This window comes from Plutella xylostella, chromosome 5 (assembly GCF_932276165.1).
Source record: "Plutella xylostella chromosome 5, ilPluXylo3.1, whole genome shotgun sequence".
Lineage (NCBI taxonomy): Eukaryota > Metazoa > Arthropoda > Insecta > Lepidoptera > Plutellidae > Plutella > Plutella xylostella.
Genome location: NC_063985.1, coordinates 10417312 through 10444507, shown reverse-complemented (window position 1 = coordinate 10444507; position 27196 = coordinate 10417312). Strand labels below are relative to the sequence as shown.

At 36.9% G+C, this 27196-nt stretch overlaps 2 protein-coding genes across 8 annotated transcripts; one reads left to right on the top strand and one right to left on the bottom strand.

Annotated features, from left to right (window-relative positions):
- Positions 1-1641: 1641 nt before the first annotated feature.
- LOC105385545 (sodium/hydrogen exchanger 6) lies at positions 1642-25816 on the top strand. 7 transcript variants are annotated; one of them, XM_048633477.1, is made up of 16 exons: positions 1642-2097; positions 2387-2542; positions 2724-2884; positions 4954-5169; positions 8466-8539; positions 8852-8993; positions 9325-9430; positions 11043-11245; positions 11609-11720; positions 12141-12300; positions 12586-12637; positions 19347-19376; positions 20929-21003; positions 21988-22173; positions 22649-22732; positions 25140-25816. In XM_048633477.1, exons 1-16 carry the CDS (start codon positions 1863-1865, stop codon positions 25203-25205), a joined length of 2058 nt encoding a protein of 685 aa, XP_048489434.1. In that variant the 5' UTR covers positions 1642-1862; the 3' UTR covers positions 25206-25816. The 7 variants fall into 7 exon arrangements, with proteins under 7 accessions (XP_048489434.1, XP_048489435.1, XP_048489438.1 ...); XM_048633478.1 differs by lacking the exon at positions 20929-21003 and adding an exon at positions 20070-20138; XM_048633479.1 differs by lacking the exon at positions 25140-25816 and adding an exon at positions 23223-23407 and having other exon boundaries at positions 1643-2097.
- On the bottom strand, positions 6053-8167 carry LOC125491453 (myb/SANT-like DNA-binding domain-containing protein 3). Its single transcript, XM_048633484.1, has 2 exons — positions 7551-8167; positions 6053-7373 (listed from the first exon to the last, which is right to left on the bottom strand). The coding sequence occupies exons 1-2, from the start codon at positions 7825-7827 to the stop codon at positions 6679-6681; spliced, it is 972 nt and encodes a 323-aa protein (XP_048489441.1). The 5' UTR covers positions 7828-8167; the 3' UTR covers positions 6053-6678.
- Positions 25817-27196: the final 1380 nt, after the last annotated feature.

Below are 27196 nucleotides of genomic sequence, written 5' to 3'. Positions count from 1 at the left end.
CATCACGTGTATTAATTTTTTGTCAAAAATTAGGTATTTCTGAACCGATATTTTGGACGGCGCAAAAATTTTAACGATTTGTAGTATGACCTATTTTTTTCTAGTCAAAAATTGCCTTTACATAGACTTCCAAAAAAATACACGTGATCCAGGGGGGGGGGAGGGGGGGTTGGTCCCAAACCTCACCAAATATCACCAGGGGGGAGGGGGGGGTCAAAAAATGAGAAAAACGACCTCATGTGATTAATGGACGGCCGGACGAGTAAGGACTCATTATTATTATTATAAAATAAATGGGTAGTACCTATTAGGTAGGTATGAAGTATGGTATTAAGTAATATAAATTAAATATTGATAGGATACTTACCGATGTATTTATTATTAATATAAATGTCGGACGCCCTCCGGCTAGATGGGGTGACGACTTACGAAAGGTGACTGGTTATGATTGGATGCGGAAAGCTAAAGATCGCATCCAGTGGCGTGCTTTGCTTTGGCCTACGTCCAGCAGTGGACTGCTATAGGCTGATGATGATGATTATGATAAATTTAGCTGGGTTTAACCATACACTGTAAGTACATGCAAATATATATTATAGGTAATTAGAATATTTTTTACATCTTTACTTTAATAACTATATAACTAGGTACTTAATTTATGGCAAAATAAACAGATACAAAATACACATTACAAAGGTACATAGGTTAAAATACACAGTCATTTAAAGAGTACTCGATAGTAGTTCTAATGTTTGTCACTGACCAAAAATCGAATGTACGCTAAGTAGAAGTTCCATCTATTCGAATTCTCCATTTATTCGGAGGTCCTAGTTATATCCGTATCATTACGTTACAGTGCGGCAAACTTATCTGTTCCGGTGAGAACGAACTAAATTGATCCATATCTCATGGCTTACTAATGAAATGTACATATTGTTAAAGATTAGGTGGGTTTATTAACACCGCAAGAGCGAATTACCACTACGGGAAAACTTAAAATCTTATAGAATGAAGAAATATTACACATTTATGTGAGCTCTCACCGGAATAGATAAGTTTGTGGCACTGTACGTAGGTAAATTAATTACGCACGTGGATTAAACGAAACAAACGAATTGAGAAAAGTTTAATTGGCAAAACAAAATATATAAAATACAGAAACAAAACAAACCCAACTACAATAAAGTTTAAATTTTCCCGCTAAATCTGATCTTATTATTTGATTTGGCAACATTGGATATGTGCGATCAAAACTTGTGCTTAAAATAGAAATAATATTTGAATATATCCATAAATTAAATCATCTTTCAAAATGTACGTTTTATGTTTTTTTTAATCTCATACCCTTTATAGTTAAGTAGATATCAAACATATACCTACATTAAAATTGCTACTTTTTGTAGCAAAAGCATAGAAGTAAATTAAATGAAGGTTTGTTAATATTGCCTGAACAGCTTCAGTGGAATAATAATCATATTTGTATGCTGGCAACTTCATCAACTGTTCTGTCAACCGAATATATTAGGCGACCGAATATAAACGTTTCTCATTTTATTCATTTATTTCTTTTACTCCTCGAAAGTACACTATAAGCTGAAGAGTGTTGAATATAAACAAATAACGTATTTAATTTGGTCATATAACGCTTTAGCTGTCAGTCAGACTCAGCTGCGTACATCTTCGATCTCTGTTTTTCTGTCATTGTTCTTCTGTAACATTCGATAAAAATAAATTCAAAAGGAAACGAAAATATGGTTTCCGTAATTTGAAATAGCATGTCATTGTTTCACGCGTAAGATAGTGGTTGACCGGGTGAAGAGTTTTAAATGTGACGTATTATTGTGGAAATTAACGAAGAAATCATGAGTCGTTTTCCGGGTTCTGTTACCTTCGTGTTTTTGCTCAGTTTTGTTGTATTATGCCGCGCTTCAGGGGCCGACATCGCTCTCGATGCGAAGGCGACGCTCCTGCACCGCATCGACAGCTTAAATCTATTGATCTACACTTGTTTGCTGACGCTGACGGTGCTCACGATATGGGTGTTCAAGCACCGCCGAGTTGCTTGGCTTCACGAAACGGGATTAGCGGTTATATACGGTAAGACATAGCTCATAAGAGTCATAACAGTTATAGGTGAACTGTTTCTACATTTATTGTATAAGGGTTGCATAAAGTTGCAATGGTACTATAATATATACCTACGCTACTATTAAAGTAATTTATTTAAACACTATATAGGGTACAATAAAAAAAGATTAACTAGCTTCATAGGCAGACTTATCGCCTAAATGCCATCTCTTCCACTCAATCCTCAACTACTACCTACTGGTGTTAATTGGTGTTAGTAAATAAAATGTTTGAATTCATTCTTAAACTTCTGTTTCAGGGCTAATAGTTGGCTGCATAATTCGCTATGCTGGGAATACCAATCAGCTCACGTACATCGATGCACATCCAGCCCCGGACACATCCTACAATCTATCCGTCCCTCCAGATATGCTGCGCTTTCATTTTCCTGACAAAATACAGATTTCATCCGGAGGTAAACATTAACTTTATATTCAAACATTAAATTAATCATTATCATCAACCAATAATCATCCACTGCTGGACATAAGCCTCTCCAAAGGAATAACAGGAATATAAAAAAAATATTATCATGTATTTAAATACTAGTTTTTTTTTATCCAATAATATACTAGTTCATCTTGTTTATTTTTCAGAGGCTCCGTTACCAAACAAAACCTATGCCTATAGCTTTAGAGGAGAAATCGTGAATGTGGAACAAAATGAAATTGACCTGAAAGCAACATTTGATCCTGAAATATTCTTCAACATAATTCTGCCTCCCATTATCTTTCATGCTGGCTACTGTTTGAAGCGAGTGAGTATACTACATCTGTTGATATAATGTAGGTAATATGAAATATGTGGGGACATCTCATACACGGCATCTGATCTCAAACTATTCAGAGCCTTATCATTTAAACAAATCTGCCCCGGCAGGGAATTGTACCGGGAACATTCGGCATATTATGTCAGGGTCACTAACCACTACACCTTTGTGGATGCCTTTTAAAATATTAAAATTACAGTAAAACTTAATGACAGTTTTAATTAGTCTTTAACACTGTATTGAGTATTGTTGGCATTGAACTACATGGAAAACCTTGAGAGGTATCGTAGGTAGCATCAACTTACCTAATTCAATTAGCATCATAGAAAATACAATTTCAATTTTTAAATATTCAAATTTTGTTTTTAGCAAAAATTTACTATATTTATACTGTGATAATAACAATGATTTGTATTTACTTACAGTGCCACAAACTTATCTGTTCCGGTGAGAGCGAACTAAATTGATCCATATCTCATTATTTACTAATTATATATTAATATAGATTAGATGGGTTAATTAAAACCACAAGAGCGAATTACCACTACTGGCAAACTTAAAATCTTATAGAATGAAGAAATATTACACATTTACGTGAGCTGTCACCGGAACAGATAAGTTTGTGGCACTATACCTACATTGCAATCGAATTATTCGAATAATAGGTGACTTTGAGACCATCGACACCTATTCGCGACATGATAGATTAGAAGTGATGTCTCATGAATTACCTAAAATTATGGTCACCAAAAATAGAAAGAGATGGAGGGCTCCGTGCTGACTATCTCTGTCGGCTCGTTTTTTCGGTGCAGTGCGCATTCCTGTTGTATTATTACTTCCATGTTTCAATGTGAGGGCTTAAAACTGACATCTGTCATCCAGGGTGGGGTGTACAAGCTCACTAACGACCGGACTGTTCTATGGCAGATACCTATCTGTACTATAGTATAGTGCCACAAACTTATCTGTTCCGGTGAGAGCGAACTAAATTGGTCCATATAATCTATGTCAATATGAAATTCATTAGTACAGTAAGTAATGAGGTATGGACCAATTTAGTTCGCTCTCACCGGAACAGATAAGTTTGTGGCACTATAATATAGTTTTAAAGTTACCAAAGACTCAGTAACACACAGTGAAAGACCTAAGTTGTTTATGTCCATGTCAAAAAATACAAAAAGTAGTATTATAAACAATTATTAATAAATAATTTAGAGCCCTAGGTGGAGTTCCTGTTAAAAAAAACAACTTAAAGAGAAACAGTTGGAGACAAAACACACAGTATGCAAAACACAATGTTTTCAACTTTTCAGTGAAAGTAGAGCAAATGTTCCATTCTTACACAGTAATTGTTCTTTTTGGCTTAGTTATCAAGAAGTTTACTAATTTGAAAACATAAAACTACATTCAAGCCAAGCATGACTGATAAGACACTTTATTAACATGCCTGAGTGTGTTTGAATGAAATAGTTAGAAATATACTTTAAGGTAATAAAGATAATATGTCTCAGACATCATTATTTAAATCAAACTCATGTGACACATTTTATGGCCCTATGTGTTGGCTTAGCTGATAGTTTTGTGACTTATTTGTAGAGGTGTCTATTTATTTGTTAAATTATGTATTTATGCCATGTAGGCAGATACAGCTAAAACATGTGCCTATGGACTGCATCGATAAAACATATAAAAAGTACTCAATTATATTAAGAATTAGGATGTTCCAATAGTAGGACCCTGCAAATTCAGTGCATTTTACTTTACAAACAGCTTTTCGCTGTACATTTGTACTTACGTGATAGGTTGCATGCACTAGAATCTAGATGTGCAGGTTTCCTCACGATGTTTTTCTTCATGGAGCGATGGTATACATTGTACTTAAATTCCAACGAACTCATTGGTACGTGTCAGCGCTGGGATCGAACCCGCATCTCTAAATTATTACAAAATTCAGCTATAAGTACACAAAACTGGAGCAATAAAATCAACCATGGATACATCCTATCTAGATTCATTCCACATTTATTACATAGACTAAACACAACCTCCTTTCGCAGAAATACTTCTTCCGCAACCTGGGGGCTATTCTCACGTTTGCCATGGTGGGCACGGCTCTCTCGGCACTCGTGATAGGGGCCCTCATGTACGGCTGCGTGCAGCTCATGCCAGCTACACTCGCCTCGAGCTTCACATTCTTGGACACCCTGTACTTCGGAGCTTTGATCTCACCGACTGACCCGCTGACTGTGTTGGCTATATTCTCGCAGTTGAAGGTATGTGTCAATGTGAAACTGTGATTCTAAATGCTGTTCTGTAGCTTCGCTAAGTCTTAGGGCCACATTCACGGAATTAATTAAACGTGGTTAGAAGGATCGAAAACGCAGTTTATGCTCTAAACGAGCTTATACGCTTATTTCGATTTTCACCGACCAATATTAAACTAGGTTAGAGCAAAACGCAGTTACAGCTCTTAACTGCTATAAATTGGCCAGTTAGCGTTGCTAAACGCAGTTATAGAAAGCTGTCATTGTCAAACGTCATAAACTAACTTCAGTCTGATAACAATGAAAAAGTTTATTTTTTAAAAGAAAGTGCGAATTATAACTTTTATTATGTGGAGAGCATTGGAATTAGCCTTTGAAGACGAGGGAAGCCGTAGACCTAGGTGGATACGTGAGAGAGAAGAGCAATTCGACTCTCTTGACGACAAAGACTTTGCCGTAAGGTTTCGTATAAAGAAGCCAACAGTTTTGACTGTACTGGAGTCAATTGAAGATAAGCTTGAGTTTAATTCAGACATGTAAGACCTTCCCAAACATAACCAATACAGTTGTAGCGTATTTACGGCTTCTTGAGAGATTCCATTGATTGTTTATTACAAATATTTCGTTCATTTCAGAAATCACAGTGTATCACCTATCAATCAGTTGTTATGTGCTCTGCGATTTTATGCTACTGGATGTTATCAAAGTACTGCCGCTGATTTATGTGGATTCAGTACATCTACTGCACATAGAATCGTGCACAGAGTCAGTAGTGCAATAGCTGCACTAAGACCACATCATATATATTTTCCTGAGACACAAAATGATATATTGAGAACTCAAACAGAATTTCACAAAAAAGCTAAATTTCCATTTGTTATTGGTTCCATATCAAATTCATGAATTCGCCTGGTAGGTATTTACTTTCAGATTGTCATTAGATACTTATTTTACATGTTACCATTATGTTTTAAATAACGTCTGCTAATTCATTTTAGGAGGAGAAAATCCAGAACTTTTCCGTAACAGAAAAGGGTAATTTTCACTGAACGTGCAAGGCATTTGTAATACTAATTTGGAATTCACAGATCTGGTTGCCAGATGGCCAGGCAGTACACATGATTCCCATATTTTTAATAACTGTTGCCAAAGAGCCAAGTTTGAACAAGGAATCTATGGTAATGCTGTGCTTGTAGGGGATTCTGGATATGCATGTAAGAGTTACATGATGACTCCGTTAGACCAATGCAACACAGTAGCAGAAAACTTGTACAATGAGTCTCAGATTCGGACAAGAAATTCAATTGAAAGATTGTTTGGAGTGTGGAAAAGACGTTTCCCATCAATGGCTATAGGATTAGGTGTTTCATTAAAAAAATCTTTTCCTATAATAATAGCCACAGCTGTGCTACACAATATTGCAAGACGTAATGGGGAAGCCACTCCTCCTGACGATCCTGATCTTACACTACCAGCCTCTTGGGATATTTTATTGGATCAAGGCAATATCAACACACATCAATCCATGTTTTTTAATTTGTTTGCCAACTCTGCCTTGAGCAATTCTACGCGCAGCTTTTCCTGCTCCAACTTATACATCTCTTGCTCTTCTTGAATTTTTAAAATTCTCATGGTTGCCTCATGCTGCTCTTTAGCTTGCTCATTAGCGTTTAGCAGCGTTTGGATGCGCTGCTTAGCAAGCGACTCAGTTTGCGAAAGTTTCAAAACTGGTCGCCTGCGGCTTGTAGCCTGTGTACTGGTACTAGGCCTTGCTGGAGTTACGATAACTGGTGGGGGTGACGCCAATGGGTTAGGAGTTAATGGTACTGTAAGTGACAGCTCATCATTATCATGGTTTGAATTTTGTTCTAAACTGAGCCTGAGAGCAGGATTCTTTTTGTTTCGAATCATTTTAGTAGTATAATGAGTCCAATTGATTTTCTGATTTGTTGAACCTGTATGGAGGAGGCTTACATCCTGCAACGGATAACGTGTGGCTAACGAAGAAGAAGCAGCTAAATTATCTTCTTCTAACGATGAGCTTGGTGAAGCCATAGCCACATGTGATTCCTGTGACTGGCTTGGATGTGACGCAAGTACTTCAGATCCATCAGAATCAAAAATATTTACAAAGCCTTGTACTTGTGGTTTGATTATGCCTACCACGCGATCTATTATGGGATCATCTTCAATCTTTACATGTGGACCGCCACCTGTAATATAACATGTAATATTTATTTAAAAATTGTTGCTAATAAAAACTGTTGGTTTCAGCGCATGGTTATGTATAATATTATGTAATGATTTATATATATTAAATAAACAAAGTTAAAAAAAAAAATACTTATACTATAATACTATAGGTTAATTAAAACAATAGTTTAACATGCCTGTTTTGATGTGGTTCTGGTTTACTAGAGTCATTACATTTTTTGCTTTTTTCTTTAAATTTTCCCAGCAGTTCTTCAGGACTGTCCACTCCCTGTGGTACACAGCAGAGCTGGAGTTGAATGCTTCCGCTATTTTCGCCCATTCTGCGGCTTTTTCACGGACGCTGTAGGCGTCTGTCTTCTTCGATTCCACTATGGAATAATGACTTTCCACCAGATCTACTAACACCATCTTCTCGGAAAAAACAAAGGTCGGGTCTCTCTTTCGTTTCGACATAACCTTCAGCGAAAATATGCGGCGTCGTCAGATTATTATATTATGTTGTTATTAGAAATAAAAAGGCTGTAGAATTGAAAAAGAATAAAAGCAAGTTTAGCTCAAATTAGTTTGGAATGACTGACAGACAACGACATATATAATTTTTTTGGTTTTATAATGTGTCAAAACGTTTTGTTACTCCATTGCTCGAAATCAAAATACGCATAAAGTATGTACGGCGCGACGCAATAACTAAACGCATTTCAGTGTTGCTGGCTCGTCTGTAGCTGAAACACCGGTGACGTAAACGAGATTAAAATAGCACCGATGAATTTCAGGTTACTCTAAACGCAGTTAGACGAAACCGGCAATCGTGATTAATGAAATCGTAGTTTAATAAAACTTAGATTTCTATGCAACCCGTGAATTTGGCCCTTAATGTCCCATGGGAAATGTTTTAAGGTGCTAAAAAGTAGCCCATAAGTATGTTAATGCAGGGAATCAGCACCTGTACTGTGTTACCAATTTCTATCAAAATTTGTAAAAAATTTGCAAACTTAAATATTGCTGGTTTGTTTGCTAAATAAATACCTCGAGTATAGTAGATTTTTCTCAATAATTCTTAACATTTATATTGTTCATCTTGTAATTTTCAGGTGGATGTGAATCTCTATGCTATGATATTCGGCGAGAGTGTCCTCAACGACGCTGTTGCCCTGGTACTCAGCGGGTGAGTCAGTCTAATTACAAAATATTACAAGTTTCCTTGTATGATATAAAATACAATGTACGATATAATTATTAAATTTATTTTATGTGAAAAATATTGCGAGACTCAATGCCCTATTAATTAATATTATGTAGTCGTATTATCCTATCTATCCTCCGTTTGTAATATTTCTAGAGTTAATTCCTGTTCCAACACTGCACTATAATACCTACTTGCATGTTAAATGAGCTTTTCTGATAACTCCAGTTATCATTATCACCTATATCGATTAACAGATAATCTTAATATTAACATGTTGTATTCCCATTACAGTGCTATACAGAACTATGAGAAGAGGTATTCGAATGATGGTGGGTTCGAAATAACCGCTTTTCTCGGAGCCATTGGGGATTTCATCGGGATCTTCAGCCTTTCCTTGCTTGTCGGCGCTTTCATCGGCTGTTTGACTGCATTGATATCCTTTACATATTTCAAACTACCTATTATTAATCGAAAACAAGCTTCCAATTAAGAAGGAAAAAGTACAAGAACCGAAAAAAAATATACTTATCTGACCAGGAATCCCCGACCCTTGGTCGCCCTTTTTAACCGGATTAAAAAAGGTGGTTCTCATTTTGACCTATAAGTGTGTATGTTTATGCGCGATTATCTGGCGTTTGGCTCAAACTATCTTGATGTTAGAGAAGTGAATTTGTTACACTTTGGAGAAGGTGTTACTATTTTAACCAACCCAATTATGCTTACTTATTTTTTAAATTATAATAATATTCCTGAACCTCGCTCACATGACCAAGTTCACGCGAGTGCGCGACTGGCCGCTGCTGGAGTCGGCGCTGTTCGTGCTCACGTCGTACGCCGCCTTCCTGCTCGCAGAGGTCATCGAGCTCACCGGTATGACGAATATTCGGTTTTGTAGTCACGTATCTACCTATGGGCCCCAGACTCCTAGGAGTAGCGGGAATGAAGAAGAAGAAACTACCTCACCCTCGTATTTTTAATAGTACGACGCACGTAGATAATGAAACCAGATTGAAATGGAGGGTGTGAAAAAAGCGTGAATAAGACGCGCAGATCAAGAAACTAAATGAAAATAGTAGTGGCCGTTATATACGTAACGGGCCTACGATTACAGTGAGTTACAACGAGATAGCTAAATTTTGTCCGCCATTTTCATATTTTTTCTTTATATGAGAGCGCTATACTTTTCCAAAAGCACATACTTGTAGCGACACATGTTATAGTCACGTTTTGCAATGTCAGCTTTCTAGTAACTTCCAGTAGCGAACAATGCGCAGACGCTAGTCGTCTCGCGCCCGTCACTTAGCTCACACACTGAAAATGTAATTGGTTACTAATTTACTATGTGTATAATCTCAGTAAATAGTTTGGCCTCAAGAAATCCTGCATTCGTCATTTACCACAACCCCGTAGTCACCCACATGTAATCCTAAATTGGTGACCTCCGACAAACTGGACACGCAACCTTCGGAAGAAATTATGGAGTCAGGACGGCGATGACGCGGCGCAGCATGGAACGGCGTGGACGAGACGGCTCCCCCAGCAGGGCCATGGGGTAACAGGCGCAAACATCAAGAAAATCATCTACTGGAAGTGCATCACCCCTTCAGACATTTTGGTTACGCAACGAAGAAGAAATTAGCGTATCGAAGCATCTCAAGTCAGCACCTGGACGAGCGGAACACATAGAAGGTGCGATTGCGCGTCCACGACGGCAGGTCAACGGGCGGTAATCGGCGCTTCTGAAGTTAGCGAGTTTGGGCGGTTTCCTCGCTGCGAGGCTGCCGAGCTGGAGCATAGTGGACTGGTCACCCACGCGGAGGCTCACTCGAGGGTCCTCATAGAAGTTCCCGCCAGGGTGGACGAGAGGTGCAACGAGAGAAGCTATTTAGATCGGAAATTCACATGGTTCAATCACACACGAGGTCGGATTCGCAGAACCGAGGTAGCCGCGTTCATCTTGCACGGTCAGCGGAATGTGATAAGCGCGTCGCGAGTGAACAAAGTGCTACGTAGTTATACCGAGTGGTTATTGTGTGAGATTTATAAGTTTGATTTGTTAATTTTGTATCAGTATTGAAATGTAATTTTGTGATTTCTGTTTTGTTTGATATTGTATGTTTCAAGTTTAAAGCTCCGTAAGAGAGGCTTTTGTAACATAGGTATTACGTATTGTACTTGAAAATTTTTGACAAAAATTTTGAAAAACGGGGGAAGTGATGTAGCGACACATGTTATAGTCACGTTTTGCAATGTCAGCTTTCTAGTAACTTCCAGTAGCGAACAATGCGCAGACGCTAGTCGTCTCGCGCCCGTCACTTAGCTCACACACTGAAAATGTAATTGGTTACTAATTTACTATGTGTATAATCTCAGTAAATAGTTTGGCCTCAAGAAATCCTGCATTCGTCATTTACCACAACCCCGTAGTCACCCATACATAACCCAACATACTAAACCCCATATTTTCTCTATTCTTCACCAGGAGTGGTAGCCGTGTTATTCTGCGGGATCTGCCAAGCGCACTACACCTACAACAACCTGTCTTCAGACTCGCGCAACAGGACCAAACAGCTGTTCGAACTACTCAACTTTTTGGCTGAAAACTTCATCTTTACGTACATCGGGGTGTCGATGTTCACGTTCCCGAAGCATCATTTCGATCCGTGGTTCATTATTGCTGGATTTGTATCCTTTTGAAAGTTAATTTAAACATGATTGGGGTATCCTATTGTATGAAAGAGGCTTACCCGAATGACGCATCAAGTGTACTTTGTATACGCTGCCCGGGGCAGTCAGGGAATGACGCTATTCTGACTTGCTAATTCCTTCACCACGGTGACAAACCCTGGACGCGTTCTAGTGGTTGTTTTACGCTAAGAAGAACATAATTAATCATAATAAAGAACACCTTATCTATGTAAGAAGGGCCTTATAATGTATATGACATCATTCCATCTATCTGTCTATTTTGATTAAGTACCTACATTCTAGAAGAATAAGAGATGTTATTTCCAGCAGTTGATGATTTCCTTAGCCCCAGTCCCGCAGGTGACGTCACTGCTCGGTCGCGCCGTCAACATCTACCCGCTCTCGTTCCTGCTGAACCTCGGCAGGAAACCACCGATACCGATGAACTTCCAACATATGCTGTTCTTCTCAGGTTAGTGATATCTCTATTGCACATATGTATTTTCTATTACGCACTATCGGTTTTAGGTATATATGACCATCATATTTTAAACTTTATATGAAATCGCCTTAAGGTCCAAAACCAATGAAATATTTGAACTTACTCTGCCTTATAATAGGTTTAACTTAAAATTTAGAACCATTTGAAGCCTACGTAATCACTACAAATTGTTTTGAAATTGGATTACCTCGATGGTACTTCAATTTCCTGTTTGAATTGCCCTAATAGCCCTGTTTGTTTATTAAATGCCTGTGATAAGCACATTCCATGTAATATAACATCACTTTCACCATCTACACAACATGACTTAAAGCTCTGTTTAACTCTATATTTTCACGTCATCGTCACGAATAGATGCCACTGTCCCTACATTCACTCCCTCATCCCCAGGTCTCCGCGGCGCGATGTCGTTCGCTCTAGCCATACGCAACACGGTATCAGAAGCTCGACAAGCCATGCTGACCAGCACGTCGCTCATTGTGATCCTGACTGTGATACTGCAGGGGGGTGCAGCATCGCATGCGCTGGCTTACTTGCGCATACCTACTGGGTAAGATATATTAAGTTAGAGAGAGTAATTTGTTGGATTAAAATCCGGCGCAGGATAGCAACCATTGTCAACGATATCGGTAATGAATCCAAAGGAAATAACTCAGTACATAATCATTTGGATACGAACTGTGGAGGCCCTGCGCTACTCGTAGAAATAAATTAATAATCATCAGGAGAATAAGAATCACCGCCGCCGCCGTAGCAACAATATATTTCTTTGGTATATTGCATGAATATCTGGACAGCATATTTTTAATATATGTATATTTTATTTACGTTTTAGAGAGAGTCAAAACGAAGAGACTGACGCGCTTCCATATCGCGACGTGAGAAGTGTAAGTACTGCACCCTTACTACACTCTAATCACCTTAGGTTCTATAGTAGAGTCGATTTAATAGGCCACTTTTGACAGCTTGGCGGAAATATGCATTTGTTTACATTATAGCGTAAACGAGACGGAAACTAAACTAACCTGCCAAAAGTGACCTACTAGATTACCTACTCTATCACTTTAGTACAATTAAATACTGTATTTTTTACGAAGCTAGTGTAAATATAGTAGATTAAAATGCAACTTTTTAACTCTTGAATCTTGGAATAAGGGTCTAAAGTCTTCGGAATACGATCTTTAATATATTCTACAGAAGATACAACTTATCAAGTCTTTATATGCATCACCAAGACAATATATACCCTTGTTTCATTGCAAAGTGAATTTAGATATAAATTTTAGATACAACGGAAAATCGTAATGACACAATATTTAAAACACACTTTACAAGTAGAACAACTTGTTTTTTGCACATGTACGAATCTTTTATTCTTTTATACAATTCTAGATGCTCTTAGATAATTCTCAGGTTTTATTTTTATTATAAGTCAAAGAGTGCTCTTTAATATTTTGTGACTCACACTTTAATGTCTTTGCGTGGGTGTGTTTTGCTCGTATATCATTATTATCGCTTTTCGAATTTTCTTTATCTACATTAAAACTAAAATGGGTTTACATTCGCTTCTTGCGGCCATAAGTGTGTGTGTATATCAAAGGCCAATCTAGTCATATCAAGTGTGATTTGTCCCTTTTTCATCTAAATGTCATTATCATTTTCATATCAGAATTTTCAATACATAGACCAAAAAGTTATATAGAAAGTTAGCTATAGTGCATAGAACTAGATATATTAGAATGCCTCACCTTATTTTTCTGAATACAATAAGAATAACTATCCTAGTTTTTTTTTTTTTTTTTTTTTTTTTTTTTTTTTCTTTTGGACTCGCGCGACTAGCGCATTTGCCACTAACAGCTATATGTGTTTTTTTTTTTTTTAAATAAAAGGTAAGGAAACGAAACACGGAAATGTTAGGGAAAAAGGAAAGGACATAGGATCAGGAAAGTTCAGGTATAAAGAAATACACTTAATATAAAACATTGAAAAAGGCAAAAAAAAAAAAAATAAGTACATATTTACAACTCAATATTATTTTGACTGAGAAAATCAACTAAAATATTATAAACCTTTACTTTACATATATGTAATAAACTATGAATGGAAGATGGGAGAGGAATTTTTAAGGCAATCAAAGAATTATAAAAATCAGAATGATCAAAAAGAGGACATGAAAAGAACAAATGGTTCAAATCTGCCCAATCTGCACCACATTCACACTCAGGAGTTGTCACAATATTCATCTTGTATAAATGAGCTGGAGTACAAACGTGCCCCAGTCTCATTCGTACAAGAGAAGAGGTTTTGTTTTTAGAATAACATATCTTATGAAACCAAGGTTTATTTGGAATATCTACTTGAATTGTTTTATAGTGAGCTCCTTTCATGTAAGCATTCCACTTTTCCTTCCATGTAGACTGTAAAAAAGTTTTTGGTAAAGAATCTAAGTCATGAGAGAATATTTTATAAGGAAAGGTGTCACCACAAGAAACCGCCTCATTGGCCAACTTATCAGCCATTTCATTCCCTCTAATGCCACAATGACTAGGTACCCAAGCAAATGAAACCGAGATACCTAGATTATAACATTTTTGAATGTCTGCTCTAATATTAAAAATTAAAGGAAAGTTATATTTAAGTTTAAATGGAAATCTGTCTAATGTCTGAAGAGAGCTTAATGAATCCGTAAATATGACTGTCTTTTGAAGTTTACATATAAGAATATACTCTAAAGCTTTCGAAATACCAAATAATTCCCCTGTAAAGACAGATGTCTCTGGAGGAAGTTTGATTTTCTGTACTATGTTATATTGGGAGTGGTAAACTCCTACACCTACTATTCCTGAAGAGGAATGTTTCGAAGCATCTGTGTAGATATAATGATAACCCTGCCATTCATTCTCAAGAACTTGTAAGAAATGATTGTTAGTAAAATCACCACTTCCCACTCCAGTGTTTAAAATAACATTTAAGTTTGAAACTAAGGCCTCATAATCACATTCGAAAATTGGAAGATGGGTTGACCGATTGATGGGCGCACACAAAGATTTATATTTTCGGAAACTATTTACTAAACATGGGATAGGTTTATATCTCCAGTAAGAAGAGGACTGAACATGTTCATTAAGATATTGAAGTTTGGAAATAAGGGGATGATGAGAAAATTGTAGGATTCTAAATAAGAATTTATCAGAGAGGTATTGCCGACGTAGGGCAAAGGGAGGTTCGGCACACTCCACTTGCAAGGCGCTGATAGGGGAAGAGCGCATAGCACCTGTTACCAATCTTAGGGCCTTAGATTGTATGACATCTATACGTTTAAGTCCAGTGACATTACTAAGATCAAATACTATAGACCCATAATCGATAACACTCCTTATCATAGCATTATAAAGCAATTTCATTGAAAAGGGGTGGGCACCCCACCATACACCAGAAAGACATCGCAACATATTTAATACTTTCTCACATTTCATTACTATGTAATCAATGTGAGGTAAACCCGACAATTTACGGTCAAGAATCACACCAAGAAACTTAGTGTGACTCTTAACAGGAATTATGACATTATCATATGAAACTGTTATGGGAGGAGGCATTCTCTTTCTTGTAAATAATACTATTTCGCTTTTATAAGGTGAAAGCTGTAAATGATTGGCATCCAACCATATCTGTAACTTCCCCAAGTCACCCGATAAAATGGTCACCGTCTCATCTATTGACCTATTACTGCAATAAAAAACTAAATCATCAGCATACTGAATAATATTTACATTACTAATTGATGATTCTAAATCGTACGAGTAGATATTAAATAACAATGGACTAAGCACCGATCCCTGAGGGAGACCTTTACATATAATTCTACTGCTTGTAGATTGTCCATTTTCGAGTAAAATAGTTCTATTGGTTAATATATTCATAATGAAGTTGGATAACAAAATCGGTACATTCAAAGCTAAAAGTTTACGACGTAGTATACTCAAGTTAACATTATCATAGGCGGAAGTAATATCCAAGAACGCAGCCAAAACGGATGCATTGGCAGAAAATGACAGACGAATATCTGTCACTAATAGGGAAATACAGTCCATGGTGCTTTTGCCTTTCCTAAAACCATATTGACTTTGAGGCAATAAACTATTACTTTCGATAAACCATTCAAGCCTATTTTTAATTAAGTGCTCTGCAATATTAAGTATTACTAACGAAAGAGCTATTGGTCTGAAGCCTGAAGGATCTGAGGGATTTTTGAGAGGTTTAAGCAGAGGAATAATAGTCTGTACTTTCCATAAATGAGGTACATTACCAGAAATCAACACATGGTTGATAATCTCCAAGTAGTATAATAGTGTATTATCAGACAAATGAGCAAAGAAAGAATAAGGAATACCATCACACCCTGGTGCGGAATCTTTACAATATTTAATAATACCTTTCAATTCATTTAAGTTAAAAGGAGAGTTTAATCCTACTTGGTTGTCAACTATTGAAGGGGGAATGGAATATTTACAACATAAAGATTCTGGGGGAACTGAAGGAGGAGCTAACCTGTCAAGAAACTGTTCAGTCAGAGAAGGGGGAAAAGCATTAATTGTGGATTCCTTGAAAGCAGATTTAAATCTTCTTATATTTGCCCACACTTCGGAAGGATTTACTTGGGGGGATATGGAAAGACAAAAAGATCGCCAACTAGCAAACTTTTTCTGTTTAAATAACTGTTTAGTTTTAGTGATAGTTTCTGTGAGTATACTAAAATTTTCATCAGTAGTACAGTTAGAGTAATTTAGTTCAGCCAATTTCCTATCTTTTATTGCTAAAGTGCAGTCACTATCCCACCAGGGTGGAGAAGGACACTGTACCTTTTTAGATTTTTTAAGAGGGAATACTTCTTCAGCAGATTCTATGATAATTTTTGTTAAGGCTTCAGCACATAAGTTTTCATTACCACATGAAACACTAGGTAAAGCGCTTATTTTACTGTCAACTTTCTGTTGAAAATTACTCCAATTAGCCTTTTCCAGATTAAATTTAAAACGAGGGTTTATTTTACAGGGTGGTGTGGATGAAAATTTTGAAGTGAATTTAATTAAAATAGGAAAGTGGTCACTGCCAAAAGTGGAGGGAAGGGGTGTCCAGAGTAGTTCAGCTGCTAATTTGGGTGAACAGATAGATAGGTCGGGGGCACTTATGCCTTGGCCAGGAGCAGTCCTACGAGTAGCTGAGCCATTATTTAATATAACTAGGTTATACTTATCAACTAATTCTAAAATATTTACAGAACAGGGTGTTGGAGTAGAAGCAATAGTGCTACCCCAAGAGGAGTGTTGGCAGTTAAGATCACCTAAAATTAAAAGAGGTTTAGGAATAGAAGATAGGAGACCATCAATCTCATTGATGATATCAGAAGAAGCAAGGGGTATATACAAAGAAACAAAGGTAATGTTATTAACCTTTACGGCAATAATGGAGAAATTACTACTATGGGATGGAATGGGAATATGTACATAATTACACGGACGCCTGATGAATAAGGCTGTACCACCATATCCATCAGATCTGTCCTCTCTCAGACTAGAGTAGCCTGGGATTTTAAAGATAGAGCCTGGCTTAAGCCAGGTCTCTTGAAATGATAATATAAATGGTTTGTATTTATTAATTAAATGAATTAAATCAGATTTTTTATTTCTTATACTTTGGCAATTCCACTGAATCATTTGTTGCTGATTGTGGTGAGCCATTGTTAGTTGAAGGTTTATGCATGTTAGTATGGTCATCGTTGGACGGTGTGTTTTTATATTTACATTGAGTTAAATATGTAGTTAACATTTTAATTAACTCCTCAATCGTAGAGGCTGTTGATTGTTCTGAAATAGTTATATTTTCACGATGTTTAATAACACCCCCATTCGGAGATGATTCGACATGTTCCTGAATTATTTCATTATGAGCCTTTCTATCATAACCCTTGGCTATGGTAGGAGGCGATTTCGGTTTCAGATAAACAGTTTTTTTATATGAAGTTGAAGATGAAGGATTATTTACAAATGATAAATCATTATTAGTAGCCATGAATGGAGTGGAGATCGGTTTAGATGAAACCACTTCAGAAAACAATCGGGTGACTTGAGGATGAATTTTGCTGGCCTCAGCATAAGAGATGCAGCTCTGCGCCATGGACAATTTAATCGCCCTTTGTCTTTCAAATTCTGGACACTTCTTGTTGGTTGCAAAGTGCGAGCCACCACATGAACAGCATTGGAAGTCGCCTTCCTCTGCTGAACATGTAGATCCCGAGTGTTTGCCGCCACACTTGAAGCACCGAGGTAAAGATCTGCACTGATCCTTAACATGCCCAAACCGACAACAGTTAAAGCACTGAACAGTGGGGAAGATATAAAGTTCTACGGAGAGGGAAGAGTAACACATGAAGATTCTTTTAGGAAGAACTTGGCCATCAAATGTTGCTACGACTGTACCTGTGTTAATATGGGATGCCTTTCCATCATTAAAAACTTTACGTTTCATTCTTCTTATTTTTATTATTTTTCCACAGCCTATTGGAGTGGACATATCTTTAATTATGTCCTCCTCTGTCCAATCAAGTGGGACTCCTTTAATGACACCCATGCGGGTGACATTAAAAGTGGGGATAAAAACTTTATATTTTTCTTTTAAAGCCAAGTTCTCCATGAATAAATTTGCGTCTTCAAATTCAGAAAAACTCACTGAAACTTTGTTCCGGCCAATTTTCTTAAGGCTTCCATTTATAATATTTTTAACGTTATTTTGCTTTAACACGCGTCCAAATGACACGGGGTGTAGTATCGAATTGGACGAATCAGATTCCGTGATTTTCTGAATATGCACAATGAAAGGTGCAGCATCTGTTTTATTATAAGTGGACCTTCCAACTGGGTTGTAGGTGTAGGGTGTTTTTGAAGTATCAGTTTGCTGTGGTGGTGTAGGGACAATTTGTGGTGCAGATTGAGTTGAGGGTTCCACAATTGCATCTGCTTGAGAGCAGGCACAATCATGTTCCCTGTTGATCTTTCCATGTTTTCTCCTTTTTTTATTGCAATGTTTGCACATACGAGATGGCCTAATTCTTTTTCTAGTGGTTTTGATAGAGGATACTGAGGCATCAGTATCCATACTGCTTTCTATTGTTACGAAATGTCCGACCTCCGGAGGGGCCGTGCCCCCCGGGTCAGGGGGCTCCATAACTTGCCAAACTATAAATAACTTTAAAACTTACCTATATGTCGGCAAACTAATAAAAATTAACAAATTAAAATATATACACACAAATGTAACGATATTTACAAGTTAAAACAAGCCTGATCCTGTTTATAATTAGTTTACAAAAATTGTTAGAAAAAAAGACACCCGCTCAATTCGACGTTTCCCGCGCTTTTTTCACTATCCTAGTTCACTGCTGCTATACTGATATCGGATACGAGCAGAAAGTGACAGCTGTTTAAAAACAAAAGAATGTACCGTCACCGTTCCAAAAAGTCTGCACACCATTGGCATTAAACCTCCTTGCGACATTCGTTGCATGTATTAATAAGGTTGTTATATTATTGCGGGCAGCTCTACCAGGCTACCGGGACGGGCGGTTCGGTATGTACCACTCACAACCTCATTGGAACCTGGAACTTTGTTGCCAATTTTGACCGCTAGAGGCGCCACTGGTATTAAAAAAGTTGTTCAGATTTCATCTACTGGCGTTTGGAAATATCGAAATCGGATTGATTCAACTGTCATAATTAATTCCAAACTTAAGTCATAAAAAAAAAGTTTTATTTTGGGATAAAAATATTCATTTTAAATACTTATACACATTTGAGTGGCGCCACCTATGGATAACTTGGTAAAAAGGTTCCACATGTGTTTTATTACTCATTTTGATTCATGTCATATGGCTTTTTAGGGCTATTAATAATAATATACAAACGATCTGATAAACAGATATCTTTATGTATGTATATTGTATATTGGGGCGTTAAATACCTACTAAAACTATGGGAGGATTTCAGTCGTATACATTGATTGATACAAGTAGGATGGATGGATTCACTAATCAGTTTGTTCATAATGTATTATTTTGTCTTTGTCTATGTTATTTAGTAGTCAGAATAAGAACAAGGGAAAGGTCTTGTAAATATGCAAGTAAGCATACATTTAAAAAAAAACTGGAAACCCCCATTAGTTCCAAACCCTACTTCTTTCCTGACATTACAAAACCCTATCATGGCTTCAATACTGGCCAATTCGTTAAAAAAACAATAATACTAAAGAGTATTTGTTGTCCAGTCGGCAGACGTAGTTTTCGGGCTGCGAAACATGGACCGGACGCAATCGGCCAGTAGCGTCCACACATCAGTAAGACTAATCTATACTGCACCCATTGCATGAGGCATGACGTCACTAAATATTGTGCTAACATAAAGACTAACCTTAGGCTGCGTCCCAAAGGCAAACTGTACTTTTTAATGGCGCGCTGTAAATTGCGAAGATTGAGACAAAACTAGCAACTGTGGACAATACATTAAAGTATAAAAGGGCATATTAAACCGATACGCCGCTAACTCAATCGTCGGTGAACAGTTTGCCTAATGGCGACGCAGCCTTAGAATAAGGATTCACGGCATCGGCATGAGCTCTCTTTACTGTATGGACTAACCGCATCTTTGGTGTAAAAAGTTTGCAACCTATCCCAACCCCAAAGATATTACCTCTTTGGAAATTAGTAATGCTGGGACTTCATAAATGCAATTTTGAAAAAAGATAATTATCTTTCTTTTGTTTTTGTTAATTATGTGTGGTAGGTCTATTGGTTTATTATGAAGTGTCAGCTTTATAAATTTCTATGTGCATGCGTTTATACTTGATTTTGTGCTAACTTTTTATTGACTACGGATTCCAAGTGACTGAATCTGTTTTTGGTATTAATAATAAGCAGCACTCCTTTTTCAGGTTGTTTGACAAACATCAGTAAGGTTATCATGTCTTATTTTACTATTTTAAGTTAATATTTGCAATACAAAAATTAGCACAACTTGTATCCAACAATGCAATCACTAAAACAATTACTTAATTAATCCCTAATTCTAATATGGCATGTCTTAATTTATATCTTATTTTGGTTTATTTGGTTTCTTCCTATGTATAGAAAGGCCGCATGGTAGTTAAGTGGGGGAAAGGCGATAACGAAGTGATTATGCCTTGGCAACTTTACTATTCAGAAGTATGTAAACTACCTATTTCTTTATCTTACTTAAAAACACCACTGCGTTTGGTTTTAAAAATTGTTTTCCTCAGTTTTTGACCAGATTTCCAGATAAAATTTATACAATTGTAATTGATTATTTGCACTTCTAAAACTAAACGAAGTGTACCAACTTTCTGTCCACTCTAATGATAACTTTCAAAACCCCTAATATGACCATTCTACCCTTCTAAATTTCAAAGTCCGACCTAACGGTAACCACACAAAAAACTGTCAAATTATACAAGTAAGCTGCATTACATACTTCATGTGATGATACTTATTTATAGTCTTAGATATGACCATGTGGTACGACTGCCTTTGTACCGAGAAAGGTTGATAGTGAGGTGTAAAATTTAATTTTCTTTACAGAAATTGATAAAAATATTATATTATGCATAGTAAGTACTATGGTACTCAGTTATACCTACTTACGTTTTCACTGCCACCAGCGGCCGAATGGCGTAAATTCAAGGGCTTAAAACCAATTCTTTATCCGTTATTCTATCTTGCGCTTCTAAGGCCGGGGTCTCCTATTTACGCCGTAGGTCGCGTCCAGCGTCACGCCGTAGGCCGCGTCACGATGGTCACTATAGAAATGTACTGATGCGGTCTCCCTCACACGCCGACGTTAGCGCGTAGACGCCGTAGGTAGGCCGTAGAAGGTTGATTGAAACGTTTACGTCAAAGTCGGACGCCGCATATAGCATAAAATAGGAGACCCAGGCCTAACTGACATGCAGCGTACTTGTATAATTTGACATCATTAACCCAAGCTCAGTTTTACATTTCGCGTTACTATAACAGTTGGCGTTTCTTCCGTCCTAGTTCAAGTTTCATGCTAGTTTTCCCCAAACCGCCACTTTTATCAGAAAACGTAAGCTAGTTTCCGCAAACCATCCCACCAATCATTCCTTTAACCACCAACCATCACAGATAACAACTAAACCTCCCCCCTTCCAGGAAACCCCCGGCGACGCCCACACTAGCAGTGAAAAGGCTCGCCTAGCCCGGGTCTGGGGGGCTCTTGACTCGAGACTCCTGAAGCCGTTGTTGACGCACGCGCGGCCGCCGCTCACGGACACGCTGCCTTCCTGCATGCGGCCCCTGGCGCAGCTGCTCACCACCACGCACCAGTACACCATGCCGGTGAGACACACACACACACACACTCAAACACACAGTATACTGTCCCAGAGGACCTATCACAGGCTAACGTGGCAATTCGATACTATTTTCGATACTACACAATCATATTATGGAAAAAAACAGCGCCAACGTAGTCACTTTTGGAACTAACAAATTTCACCTTACATTTGACAGTGACAGTTGACGAATTGACGATACGCCACTTTAACGGAGGTTCACAAATCTTGTAACGTAGCGAAGCAGTGTGCTAATTTCATTGCGAATTTTTTACCTAACACACCGCTCCGGTAGCTGTAACTGTCCACCAGATCGAAGAGGGGATCTGGTGGACAGTCACCCTATGCCCCGTATTTTTTTCAATACCCTGGTATCTTTCTAAAGTCATATCCGATAAACGCGGTTCCTCAAATACGTGTGTAGCTTGATGCACCAGCTAGTAACCACCAAACTGAAAAGGTCTTATTCAAATTTCCAGGACAGCTCCCGGCACCGAACAGACTCGGACTCGGACCTGTGCATCGACGAGCAGTCGCCCGCGCCCTCCACCATCGACCCCCAGGTGAGAACCAATCATATTCGTTCATTGATTAGTAGTTAAAGTTGTTTGTACTAAGGGAGGTCTGACTTCTTCATTGGAATATCTCGTAGAGAAGCATTTTTTCGGCGCACAATTGGTAAAAAAGTGCAGAGTTTCGTAATGTTACTATTACGGAACGTACTTACTTTTACTATTTTGCTGGACTGAAATCCTTACTGTTACTGTCGGATCTTCTTTATCGAGGTTTGTGCATTATTAAGGTAACATTTATGCATGGTTGCATTTATTTTTCCAATCAGTCAGGTTTGCATTCTTTGTCTCTAGCTCTTTGAGTTGGAAAAATCTTTACTGACTTATTCAACTGATGGATGGACTGAATGGTCTGGCCATTTTAGTATTTCTTATATCAACTACAGAATAACAATCATATATCGTATTTAATTATTTATTTTTAAGTTCCGCCGTTATTATAAGTTTATATTTCAAATGTTTCTGTTTTATTTGGTTGCAGCTTTCAATTAATATACGGAATGGATATGGCCATGTTTAAACAAGTAGCCGTAGGCACCTGTCGACTGTGATATGTTATAGTCTGAGAAGAAACCGGTTCGCATAAGATGTATTGATGTTGCATAATGAAAACTTGAAGTAACCCAGTTAAAAAACTTTGAGAGGCTATACATAAAAGCTGATACAAAACCAAAATTTAAGGTTTTTATGATTGTTATGGTTATGGTTTATGAAACAAGACATTCACGTTCATATTATAGCCGCAATACAGGGTGTTAACTAGAATGCGTTTGAGCGGGAAATGGGGGTTAGTATTAGTCTAACCAAGCACGTTTCTAAGAAAAAAAACATCAGAATCTCGAATATTTATGTTTAAAGTCTAAAGTAAAGTGGAAAGTTTTACCTTAATCAAAAACATGGTCACCCTACACAAACACATAACCAATGAGACATTCGATTGCAAAAGAACACACACTGTAAATTTGTTATCAACTTCACTTTTCATAATTTATTTGATGTAACTATGATTGTAATTAATTACACAGTAGGTAATAACAATTATTAAATAAAAATGAAATTATTCATGGTGATTAATGACTTACTAATCAACAATTAAACAGCTGATTGTCATAAAGTTTGATAGATCGTACAGAATATAATTTATGACTTTCTAGGAGCTCAGAACAATAATTAAACCTTTTTACTCAGAATAAGGTAAGCGTTTAGTATTCACCCTTGATACTCACCACATTTTATTTTTCTTTTATTACCTAAAGATGCGTACAGACCGGCCCAACGAACGCCCACCGATGGACATTTATCATACATAATACAGGGGCAGATTGAGCAACGAAGGTCAACAAAACCCGTTCGTTAGGTCGGTCTGTATGCAGCTAAAGTTAAAAGACCACAATGCATAACAGGATGATAACAGGGTCTACTTCAATGACGAATTGGTTACTTACACTCGCTCATCTCGATTTGTGTTGTGTACTTGCGATTGAGACGTCTTTGATGACGAATAGTACGGAAATCCTCATAATAAGTATGGCCTCACTTTAAATACCAGTAGAATAATAACAATCTCGCGTATCATAACCATCGAGTATTTATGATAGTCATTACCTTCTCTGTGGATCTAGTCTGTCAGTCAGTCATTGTTGTTTACTTGTTTACAATCATTTTTTACAATTAAGTATTACCTAAAAGGGAAAAGGTACCTACAATTCTATCTTTTGATTACCAAGCCTTGTTCCTCATTTCGTTTTATGTTGTGCTGTGCTGTGAATACGTGTGACCTATGTTATGAAGCATAAAATGAAAATGTTCTGTATTCATAAAAGATAATTGTGTATCAATAAAGTGATACTTATGGAGTAAAATGAAATGTCTACAATGGATTGGGTACTTTGAGTACCCAAAATCTCGGTAGGTACCTTGACGATGTAGCTCCACGAGTGTGGTGCAGATGCACGCATACTTTTTTATTGACCTTGGCTTTGAATTGTTTGGCCTTGATCTTGGCTTTCAAGTTCATGGTCATTCTGTCAAACGTGCCTAAACCTGAATAGGGTGACTATGAAATTTTAAAATGTACTAAATAAAACTGTTTTATGTTGGTCAGCTTAAAGCAAATAAAATACGTTTTTTAATGTTTTATCGTGTTCAGTATCATCAGCTGTATCTACCATTTCCCGCTCCAACGCAATTAAGTTAACACCCTGTATAAAAAATATTGACAGACTAGCTTTTAAAGTTAAGCTATAAATTATATATTGTTTCGGCATGGAGGATTCAGTATCGGCATGGCATCAGCCGCTACGCAGAGGACTGTCCCGCCTAAAAATGCGAACCGATTTCTCTGGCAGACACTGTAGTAAAATATATAGGGAAATTATTTTTTAATTATTGCACGCAGCAAATGTGGCCTGGAGTCGTGGACACGCGCATCTCTGTCGAAGGGATCACAGGTAGTAATATATGAAATTATATCGACAACCCACCTTACGGGATCAATGTTATAAAGCCGGAAAGTGCTATGATGTAACCTGGCGCTTAAGACTTAATGTTATTGTGACGGCGGATTGTAAGCCGATGTTTATGTAAGGGTGAGGCCCCATTGTTACTTTGCGTTGAGAAGCGATCATAAAAAATGGGGCGTCGCCCTAACTTGTTGTTAATGACGGATAACGCAGCGGAAATGGAAACTGTATTGTGTATTTTAGGTATAAGGCAGTATAACAGTCGTGTGTGTACAATACCATACATGCATCTCCTATAGAGCACCGATGGCAGAGAAGCTATACATAGTCTGATATGGGTCATTAGTTTATCTTTCCGGATATTCTTCTTACCATTTCTGGCACATTTTTTTGAGATATAGAACTAATATTATTCTGTGTTTATTAGCTAAATGTGTGCTTAGTATTAGTTTAAGTACCTATATACCTACTAGGTAAAATTAATTCTAATTTTCAAGACAAGTTAATGTTTTACTTAATATATTTGCCTACATCACAAAGGTACAAAATTTGTGTCATATTTTGCTCAATAAATTTTCGCTGCGTTGCCAATTAAATAAGCGTTTGCTTATTTTTTAATACATTTTGATGTGATTTAGATATCCCAGTGCACTGTTATTACTGTAGTTATTTTAATAATAATATGACGATAGATGATGTCATATCTAGGGTTTACTTCTGGAAGCACAAGATCTTATTTTTGATGATGATCAATCAAGATATAACCTTCCTTCTGGACCATAATGTATTTAATATTGTGCTCTCAGGATTAATATTTTATGACTATCTGTCTTAATAACCTAGATGCTATCGATATCTTTGGCACCAAAAACAGTAACTAGTTGACTAACTCCTATAACTTTTGCCTGTTAATATTGATGAATCGATGATGTATAGTGATTGAGTGCCAAATAGGTACTTACGCAAACTGAATATTTTTTTAATGTTCTCCACTAATATTATCCTTGTAAGTATTATTTATTTTTAATACAAACTATTGCAAAAGCCTTCTTTATAAGCAGTTGGGGTCTGCTTATCACAAATACCTAGATTGCTGAATCAGTAATACCGTATCTAATTCGAACATGGCATATTATGTACTAGTATCAGTGTAGATGAATTAGCTATGCTATAGCTATAGTATTATGAAACATCAATATATTTTAATATATTAGAAAGACCCCTCATTTAAAACCTGCATCTGATTGATTTAATATATTTTTATTATTATTAGATGTTGTAAACATAATTTCATAAATTATAACCCTAGTATAATGACCGAATTTAAATTCGGATACAATTTCAAAGGGAAATTATTTTGTATCCATTAAATGGTACTGTAGTCTAATTTAAAGGTAACTAAATCCTGTAAGTACCTAGATCTTAATAAGAATTTATTAAAAAATATTTATATTTCTACTCTTACTCATGAAGCGTCCACGGATGATGTAACGCCGCTTGTGATGTCTACTTGATTTTACTTACTTATTTATACCAGTGGTTTGAAAAACCATATTTAAATTATGTGTGTAATTTACCTTTGTAAAGGGTAGTGATTTTAATGTTATTGCTTGTAAGTTATCTGAACAGTGCTATTATTTACTCCACTATCAAAATTGTGACAAATTATATGAACCTTACGAACCTTATAGATATACCTACCTACTACATGCAATAGCTACTGTTCTGTAATAAATAAATATGGTTTTATACCCAGTTACAGTAACAGCGGGACTCTCTTTCGGACTTATATATTTTCTTCATTGCCTATGTTGATTTGTTAACTATTGTAGATACATACTGTAAGCCAAAAATATATGAGGTAATAACGAGTTTAATTCAGTTTTTATTTGGCGTGTGTAACTATTTTGATCTCACAGTTTTTGTTGTCCAATATATTATTATGTAATTAAATCACACTTTAGTATTTCGAGTTTGTACCTAACTAAAAATA

Bases quoted from the DNA above. Each gene is read 5' to 3' on its own strand.
- LOC125491453 (XM_048633484.1), bottom strand. From the start codon at position 7,827: ATGTCGAAACGAAAGAGAGACCCGACCTTTGTTTTTTCCGAGAAGATG. The intron at 7,374-7,550 runs GCATGTTAAACT...GTTATATTACAG, and splicing joins CCAGAACCACATCAAAACAG to GTGGCGGTCCACATGTAAAG.
- LOC105385545 (XM_048633477.1), top strand. From the start codon at position 1,863: ATGAGTCGTTTTCCGGGTTCTGTTACCTTCGTGTTTTTGCTCAGTTTT. The intron at 11,246-11,608 runs GTATCCTTTTGA...CCAGTCCCGCAG, and splicing joins GGTTCATTATTGCTGGATTT to GTGACGTCACTGCTCGGTCG. The intron at 22,174-22,648 runs GTGAGACACACA...TCAAATTTCCAG, and splicing joins CGCACCAGTACACCATGCCG to GACAGCTCCCGGCACCGAAC.